At 48.0% G+C, this 9,711-nt stretch overlaps 1 protein-coding gene across 10 annotated transcripts in view; it reads left to right on the forward strand.

Moving 5' to 3' along the window:
* The window catches only part of NAV2 (neuron navigator 2), a 387,753-nt gene that overhangs the window by 115,587 nt on the left and 262,455 nt on the right, over window positions 1–9,711 (forward strand). For all 10 annotated transcript variants that reach the window (XR_003517395.1, XM_027579102.2, XM_027579093.2 and 7 more), the window contains exon 2: window positions 6,085–6,202. Coding sequence is in view for 9 of the 10 variants with exons in the window: in XM_027579102.2 (XP_027434903.1) it covers window positions 6,085–6,202 (118 nt within the window). In the remaining variant the exon portion in view is untranslated. The remainder of the gene's footprint in view (window positions 1–6,084; window positions 6,203–9,711) is intronic.

Consider the following 9,711-nt stretch of genomic DNA (forward strand, 5'->3'; position numbering starts at 1 on the left):
GACCTGAGTAATGCACCAGATGGCAAGGATGGGGGTGGAAGGAGAGTCCTTGCCCTTCAGGGTGGGCATGTCGTAAGCACTGAGGATGCTGGGCAGAATTGGACTCTTCTCCACAGAAACCAGGGAGCGGGGCTGGTGTCCTGGCCCAGCCCAGCCCCTGCTGTGCTGTGTGATCTTGAGCAAAAGATTGAGTTCTCAGGGCACCTGGGTGGCTCAGTTGTTAAGCGTCTGCCTTTGGCTCAGGTCATGGTCCCAGGGTCCTGGGATCGAGCCCCACATCGGGCTCCCTGCTCGGCGGGGAGCCTGCTTCTCCCTCTCCCACTCCCCCTGCTGTGTTCCCTCTCTTGCTGTGTCTCTCTCTGTCAAATAAATAAATAAATAAATCTTTAAAAAAAAAAAAAAGGATTGAGTTCTCTGTGCTCCACCGCTATCTCCAATGTGTCAGGGACACCATTTCCCCTATTTGAGTGGTTACTTCGAGGCAGTGGTTTTAACAAGGTGGCGGTCTCCATTGAGAGAGGGGGAGTGGGAGAAAAAGCCAGCAGCTACTTTGATGCCCCTCACTCATCCCCTGCGGTTAAAAGGTTATGTGGACCTGAGGCTGCACCTGTGGAGTAGGTGCCATGCACCTTGCAGGATGCTGGACGTGCAGCAGTGAATGTGCGTCCAGCTTTGCCCTTGAGAACAGATGGTGCATTTTGATTTTCTAAAAAATTGTTAGTAATTGAATAACCATTCTTTGCGGTGTTCAGGTACTGGGTGAACACTCCATATGTTGTGGCAGTATCATTTTTAGACTTCAGAGCCATCAGAACTAAGCCATTGAACCACATACCGCCTAGTCATGGGAATACTGGTTGATGTCATGGCCGAAGCCTGGAGCCATACCTCTTGAACAGAGGCCAAACGGTAGCATTTCCTTTACAACGGATTGACTGCAAAGCACCTCCGAGGCTACATGACGGGTTTACTTTAATCTCCACACTGGCACTTCCTTCTAAGAGATCTGTTTTATTCTCTTTCTCCTGGAAAGGCTATCCTCAGGCCATCCACTGTCCTCGGGATCCATCTGGCTGTCTGGCATATGGGTCTGGATTTATGACCGAGTTGTGAATGGCACCAACTTTCGGTGCAGTTGCTTTGTGAAATTGTTCTTGGGTTTCTTAGAATGCTACCCCCACCCCTTCCTTGAGGGCTAATTGCAGTGTAAATTTAGCAACATTCTTCTCCCCGTTGATTTAGCAGAGTGCAATTATTATCGGTTTTCTTGTTACAACTAATAATCAGGTTTCTTACTTCAATTGATCTGTCAAAATTTTCCCTCTTTGATTGCAGCCTCTGTGATACAGAATGATGTGCAGTTATAAGCAAACAAATGACGCAGTCCTTGAAATTCTGTCAGGGGTAATAAGTGAATCAAACCAAATTCACTCCTCAGCTGTCATCGCCTTCCTTCCCCCTTTTATCTCTTCAAGCCTTTGACAGCAGCTTCTCTCCCTCACCGAGGGCTTCTGGAGCACTGATTCCCCTGTTAGAGGGGGTGGGGAGTGAGGCAGATAGATAAAGGAATCCGAGTGTGAAAGGCCCCTCACACACTAGTGCGAAATTGTTCTAGAGCTTTGCTCTGGAATGGTCGGGTTTGGAGCTGGAGGTGGGAACGGTGCTTGTATTCTTTCCTACTCTGGGGTTCTTTTTCTTTTCCATTGCTACTAGAAGTTCACAGAACAAGGATCAGTGGGCTCCGGGGTAGGAGCATCAGCAGACCCCAGTCTCTAGAACTGTGGGGACCGTGAGGCTCTGGAAGAGCAGTTGATTCTGGGACCCCGAAGCTTGGACAGGAAGCTCTGCATGCTTTAGCCCTTGCTTGTTATCTTTGAAACACACCCTGCGGCATTTTTGCAAGTTGCCAAATATGATGGAGCCTTTGACTGCAGATATTGAGTTGATTTTCCCTTCAAAGAATGGCACTCATTGCATGAGCTACTGAAGGAGCAAGTGAGAGAGATGGGGCTGACTTATGTCCAGGCTTAGCATGGCCCCTGAAAATGGATTCTTACAATAAATGTGTTTTCTTGTGACTTCTTTAAAAAGTTGAGAGCTGGGGGGGAGGGGACAGGGGGAAACTCCAGATAATTAATGATTCTTGTTGGATGGGTCCTGATTAATGAGCTTGAGCCATGGAGTGATTTATTTTCTCTGTCCCTTCCTCTTTGAATCAATAAAGAGATTTGAGATTCTGGTTTGAGGATTCACTGAGAGCCTACATTCTTATTTATCTCAACTGTAATCAGTTTCCCAGAGGTTTGCCCACTTTCTCTCTGTTCAGCTCAACCTGGCAACCACATACTTACCAACTGCCGTGTGTCTCCACCTTGGGTGGTACTACTGAGCGGCAGAGATGGGCGGGACTTAGTCTCTGCCCACATCTGGCGGGAAGGGTGGGAAGGTGGTGCCAGTGTCCACGTTATCTACAATCTCTGCATCATGTGCAGCTCGGGATGCAGTTGGGAGATCCAGAGTGACTTCTTGGAGGGACTGACCTAGGAATTGAGCCTTGCTGGGTGACCCAGGTGGAGGTACTCAGGCAGACACGGTGGCATGAATTCAGAGATGGGGAAGTGTGAGGTTGAGTTTTCCTGAAGGTGATCATAATTATTACTACTGAGCATTTGGCATGGTAGGCCTATTATCTCATTCAGTCCTTATAATAGACTGGCCAATCTTTTCTCAAAGAGCTGGATAGTAAGTACTTGAAGCTTTGTGAACCAAAAGCTCTCTGTCACAGCTACTCAACCATGCCACTGTGGCATGAGAGTAGCTAAAGATGACAAGTGAGTGTGGCTGTGTTCCAATAGAGCTTTGTTTACAAAAACATATGGTCAGCTGGGTTTGGCCTGGGTCATGGACTACCAGGCTGTTTTCTAAGACATTTGGTATAATCCCCATTTTATGGAAGGTAAAACTGAGATACAGAAATGTTCATAGGAATTCACTTGCCCAGAGCCAAGGGCCAACTTGACTTCGTCATTTCCAAAGCCCATCCTCTTAACTTCCACATACACTGCCTCCCCCACAAGGGTTGGACACGGTCTGGGGAAGAGTGGGTGGACCAGACTGCCTTGAATAGCAGTGTAAAAAGTCTGACTTTAATTCAGTGGGAAGTGTGGTGCCTTTGATTTTTTGAGTAGGTGATAGGATTAGAGCTCTGCTCCAGGAAGACTAAGCATGGTGGCTGCTTCTGTGTCCTTCTATAATAAATGAGCTCATTTCATCTTCATAATGGTCCGATGATATAGGTAGTATTATTCCCATCTTATAAACAAGGACACCAGGTCAAAGGGTACAGAGGTAATTGGCATCGTGGCAGCTAAGATTTAAAGCAAGTGTGTGGACTCCAGAGCCCCCCTCTTTACCATCCCACTCCACTGCCCCCACTTCCTGAGCTCCATGTGGGTCAGGCCAGGGGCTTCACTGAGTCTTCACAACCACCTTCTGAAGTAGGCCTTATGCCCATTTTATAGCTGAATAAATTGGAGCTCACAAAAGTTGAGTAACTTGCCCAAGGGCATTCAGACAGCAAGGGATAGAACTAGGTTTGGGGTTTTTATTTATTTTTAAAATCTTTCAGTGAGAACGTAACTGAATAGAAGAATGAGCCTAGCATCCATAGGAGGGTACCATGGAGGAGGGAAATGATTTGACTAACTTTTGTGTTTGTATTCAGAGAAGCAGCATGGTAGAGTATGTGAGAGATTCCAGAGCCCAAATGGGTTCAAATCCTGGCTCTGCCACTTACTTATGGTCTTGGACAAGTTACTACTTTACCTCTCTACATTTCAAAATTTCTCCTCTGAAAAAATAGACAAATAATAATATTTACCTCATAGAATGAGGATTAAATGAACAAATATGTGCAAAATGTTTATACCAGTGTCTGGCATGTAGTCAGCACTATATGTTGGTTATTTATTAAGTTCCTACTCTGCCTAAGGCCATTTTTTTCAGTGTTTTTTTTTTTTTAAGATTTTATTTATTCATTTGGGGGGAAAGGAGCAGAGGGAGAGAGAGAAGCAGACTGAGCACAGAGCCTGACCTGGGGCTCAATCCCACAACTCTGAGATCATGACCTGAGCCGAAATCACGTCAGGCACTCAACTGACTAAGCCACCCAGATGCTCCCGCCTTGTTTTTCTAATGTCTTATCACTCAGTCCTCATAAAACTGACAAGTAGGTGGTATTGATCCCATTTCACAGATAAGAAAAACTAGCCTCAGTGACGTTAAATAGCTTGCCTGAAGTCCTGCATCCATTCACCCACAGATATATTTCGAGAACTAATATGCTAATGCTGTGGTCACCTTGGATACATCAAAGAACAAAACAGATCCAAATCCCTACCCTATGGAAACTGCAGAACTGGGGCTTGAACCCGGGTCTGCCTTGTTTCCTTTTAATGTTTTTTATTTTCTCCCTCTTAACAATTTAATTTAATGATCCTTAACATTTAGGATTGGCCATTTAATGACCAAGATGGTGCCCCACTTCCTTAGGTTTCTCAGTGCTTACAAAATTGAAAATGATTGTGCTTGGGAATCCTAGGGAGGCAAGTAACATGGATTTAAGGATTAGATACCTTGGAGCTCAGTGTGGAATAGCCCCATCCTGCGGTGTGCCTCTTTGGCTGTGTCTCTGCAGTGGAAGACCAAGATTCGAGGTTGGGGCTGGGAGGAGATGGGGCTGTCTGTTCTCAGCTCTTGATGAAGTAGGAAGTGCAGCTCTACCTTCCCCCATCTTGGGAGGAGGCTCTCACTGTCCCAGGTGGCGTAGCCAGGGGTGCAGCGTCCCAGAAGTGTCCTACTTTGTGAGTCCAGACCCTGGCCTGCTGTCCCCATTCTCTGAGCCTCGAGGGGCAGTGCCCCATTGTGTGAGATTACTCTGGGCCTGTTGGAAGCACAGAGTGGAGGAGAGCCGGGGCGAGGGTAGGGCTCCCACTGCTCTGGGAGTCACACACAAGATCTCAGAGCACACCTGCTGGAGACCTCATATGACTTAGTATATGAACTTGTCGCTACTAATATATGGACCAGTCGAGGTGGAGTATTCTCTTTGAGCCATCACTTGTTCATATCACTGCAGGGGGGAGAAAGGTGCCGATATATGGGGTCTACATGTCCCTCCACAGACTCGCAAATCTGTCGTGGAACCCAGCACTCAAAGTTAGTGAGGTTTCTAATTTTGCTTGTTATTTGGCTTATTTCAGGGAGAAAGTTTTCAGGTGAGTTTTCTTGTGCTTATAGGCCTGTTTTGAAAGAAAAGATTCTCTTGGGACAGAGGCGGGGGGGTCTGTTTTCCTGATCCTATGGGTGACCCAGCCCCTGCCTTTCAGCTGCTGTGCACACCAATGCTGTGTTTAAATATGTTGGAATTTGCTGGTTTTTTTAAAAATTATTATTAGTCACAGAATCCCAACAGTGGAAATGAGGCTTTTAAATTAAACCAATTACATCTGAGCTGATTGCAAGGTGGTCAATAACACCACTCACACACGAGTAATTGAAGGGCTCTGTGTTGGCGTACTTGGCTTCTTTACAAGGCACCCAGGCTCCTGAGAGCTTCGCTAACTCAATAGCCCTCCTTACCCTGAAATGGCCCATTAAAAGATGCCTGTTGGGTGGTAACCTCCCCATACGTTTTCTCAATAAAGAGAAAAAAGATGGGAAGGGGTGGGGTGGCAGCGGCGGGGTAGGGGGAGGCTTCTCTTGCATTTAGAGCCACCGCCTCTCAAAGCTGTCTGGAGCAGACTGTTTAGTTCTGTGTCCCCGTCCCATTCAGGCCTTTGCATGCTTTGAAGCTTTCTTTAGCTTTTCCCCGCGCCTCGATGGCAGATCTCTCAATAGGCAAAAGCCCCGCTCTGGGTAGCTGAAAGGCCCCTCCGCACAAGGCTCTGCATGTTAATGGCTGCGGCTGGCCCAGGACGGCGTGCTGGCGGGGACGGTGGCTGCTACGCAGGCCCCAGCAGCTGCCTCTGACTCGGGGACAGGGTCTGAGTAGGTTCCTCAAGTTGTCTCTTTGCTTTTTTGCAGATCTATACGGACTGGGCCAATCACTATTTAGCCAAATCAGGCCACAAACGTCTCATCAAGGACCTCCAGCAAGATGTGACGGACGGCGTCCTCCTGGCTCAGATTATCCAGGTTGTGGGTAAGAGCGGGTTTTATGTTGGGGATTGAGGACTTACAGTGGGGGAGACCCGGAAGGGGACGAGCTGGACAAGGGGCACGGAACACCGAAATCTCCCAGAAGAATACAGTGTTTCTGTCACACGTGTGAACAATTCACTTGATAACGTGTCGTGCTTGGGGAAGCGTGGGTACCAGCTTGATTTCCCTGCTACGATGACCCGCTTGATGCTCAGAGAAGGAGGGCTGGAGGGGGTCCTGGTGGTCTGAGGAGGGCTCTCTGCCCCTTTCTTGCCCCCTCTCTTTCTGGTTCTCCCCCCACACCCCCAACCCCTCTGATGGTACTTTTTTGTGGATTACTTTGGAAATATTTACCAAAAACAAACAAACAAAAGGTACCACAAGACTGGTTTAGTCCTGCCAACTCTAATTGGGTCTGAGAAGGCAAAGGATCAAGCTGTGCAGAGGGTTGGTTCTGGTTTTAATACTGGGGGGAAGGGAGCTGGGGCTGTGTGCCAGGAAGAGCGGGTTCCTCCCAGGAAGGCAGGTGGGCACAGCCCTGCCTTGAGCCTCAAGCCTGACTGGAAGTGCCCCCCCCGCAGCCCTGCCTGAGAACTCGGGCTGAGGAGGCAGGAGGTCAGTTAGATGCCATTAGGCTGATTGTGCTTCGGTGGCTGCCTCATGCCAAAGGAAGAGGCATAAGGACAGAAGCCCCTTGGGTATGCGTTGTTGTGGGAAATTTGCTTATCTTTCAAGTCTGAGAAGAGTGGCTATAAAAGTGTAGTCGTAGCTCCGCTCACATCTGCGGAGATTGTACCTGAAAACACAGGCAAGTTGGCCTTAGCTGGGAACTTTTGGACTGATGCTGCCACTCAGTTACAAGCACCCCTGCTATCCTAAGATTGATTTTTTAAATTTTTTAAATTTTTTATTTATTTGATAGACAGTGAGAGAGGGCACACAAGCAGGGGGAGTAGGAGATGGAGAAGCAGACTCCCCGCTGAGCGGGGAGCCCGATGCGATCCCAGGACCCTGGGATCAGGACCTGAGCCAAAGGCAGAGGCTTTGACTGAGCCACCCAGGCGCCCCCTAAGATTGATTTCTTAAGACTGGCTTGCACTGGTTCCCCTTCTTCCTTCCTGCCGTGTGTTAGTTGTCTACTGCTGTGTAACACATTGCCATGTGTGTATTATCTCATGGTTTCTGGGTGTGGGAAGTATAGGCCTGACTCAGCTGGTATCTCTGCAGGGCTGCAGTCAAGATGTTGGCCCGGGCTGAGTCCTCATGTGGAGGCTTGACTGGGGAGGGGGCCAGGTTCACTTGGTGTTGGCAGATTCATTTCCTTGCAGGTAGAGGAGGTGAGTCCTGATTTCTTACTGACTGTTGGCTGGAGGGCTTCGCCTTTAGAAGCCCCTCTCCGCTCCTTGCCGTGTGGGTCTCCCAGTGTGGTTGCTTGGATTGATTTCTTCAATGCCAGCAAGGGAGAAAGTTTCTAGAGCAACTTGGCTAGCAAGTTGTAATCTTCTGCAATGTAACATTGTGGGAGTGACATCCCATCACTTTTGCCTTGTATTGTTGGTTAGAAGCAGATGCTAGGTTCTGTCACACCCCACAGGAGGGGATTGTACAAGGGTTTGAAGTTAAGTGGGAAGATCATTGGGGGTGACCTAGAAGTCTGTCTGCTATGCTTCTTCCTTTTCATCCCCTTCCTCCTCCCACTTTTTTTCTCAAACTTTTCTGAGTATGGTTGAGACCCAATGTTACATTAGTTTCAGGTGTACAACATAGTGACCCAACAACTCTATACATTATGCTAAATGCTCACCGTAAAGGTAGCCTCCGTCTGTTGCCATGCAACACTCTTACAGTACCATTGACTAAATTCCCTGTGCTTGTGACTGATTCATTCTGTGACTAGAAGCCCGTGTCTCCCACTCCCCTTCCCCATTTTGCCTACTCCACCCTCTGCCCCTTCCTACGGCCTATTTAGTCATCTTGGACTGGAACCGATTTCTCTTCCTCCTGCTCTTTGTCACTCCTGCCAATCTTACGAATTTCTCTCCATTTCCTCAACATCCTTATGAAGTAGGGGATATTCACCCCATTTTACACCTGCAGAAACTGAGGCTCAGTGTGTTCTCAGTACCTCATTATCACACAACTAGTCTGGAGGGGATTCTGTTTTGGGTTAGTTTGCTTCTAAAACCTATGTTCTTTGCCCTGCTCTATTATACCCTCTGTCAATCCAGAGACACAGAACCCAGTGTAAGGATCTGGCTCCATTCACTTTAGTTCAGTAACCATTTGCTGAGCGCTGACTGTGTGCCAGCATTGTGCTCCAAGCTAGGAATAAAGAGACAATTGTGTAAGGCCTGTAACCTTGGAAGAAGGAGTAGTATCTTTTTTTTTTTTTTTTTTTTTTTAAGATTTTAGTTATTTATTCATGAGAGACAGAGGAGCAGAGAGAGAGAGAAGCAGAGGGAGAAGCAGGCTCCCAAGGAGCAGGGAGCCCGATGCGGGACTCGATCCCAGGACCCTGGGATCATGACCTGAGCCGAAGGCAGACGCCTAACCATCTGAGCCACCCAGGCGCCCAGGAGTAGTATCTTCTTGCTAAGGTCTTCACAGAAGATAGCACTTGGACTTGAGCTGAGTTTTGATCTCTACATCAGCATGTCACATGAGGCACCACTATGGCTGAATCTTGGGGCTGTGTAGTATTTCTACCAGGACCTTCTCAGCTTTCAGCACTGGGAGCAAGAGAGCAAGTGGGAAAGGATGGAACCGAGAGGCCTTGCTTTTATGCCAGCTTCATTGCTCCCAACGGTGGGACCTCAGTGTCCCTTTCCTCTGCTGCCTCCGTTTCCCTGTCTTTAAAATGGGCACGCCCTGAATTTTGTGGCAGTCTTAGGAAATGCAATGTAGGTAGCAAACATGACCTATGTTTGGAAAGTAAAGTGTTCTCCGATAACACTCGGTAGCTACTTTCTAGAAATATATGAGTATGAGGGTGACGTTGGTATCCACGTTACAGTGTATCATGATAAATTCGTTCTGTCATGGGCTCAGAATAGATGAATGATAGCATGTATATCATGAATTTACTAAGCACAGTGCTATAGAATATAAGCTAGTACAGTTTTTATCCTTGCTCAGGGGGATGCTTCCCTGAATCTGTTTGGAGGACATGCACCTCCCTAGACAGTAGCCTCTCTGGGCCTGAGCTACTGGAGTGATAGCAGGGCCTCAAGTTAGTACCGGTGCCTGACTGCCCCTGAGGCTCCCAACTTGCCTTCCTTCAGCCCTCCAAGAGAAGCTTGCTCCTGCTGGGGACTCTACAAGTAAAGGCAGGTGTTAGCACCTCTACCTCTGCCCTTGACTGTGCTGGGCTCACACCCTCTGCTCTGATTGTGGAGAACAGAGACCCAGAAAATGAGGAGCTGAAAAGGTAGTGACACTCAGGAGTCCTGTGTGACTTCTTCTCTAGATTGTTTGTCGGCCAGTTCAGAGCATTTAATCTTAGCGAAGCTC

The sequence above is a fragment of the Zalophus californianus genome, chromosome 11, assembly GCF_009762305.2.
Source record: "Zalophus californianus isolate mZalCal1 chromosome 11, mZalCal1.pri.v2, whole genome shotgun sequence".
Classification (NCBI taxonomy): Eukaryota; Metazoa; Chordata; class Mammalia; order Carnivora; family Otariidae; genus Zalophus; species Zalophus californianus.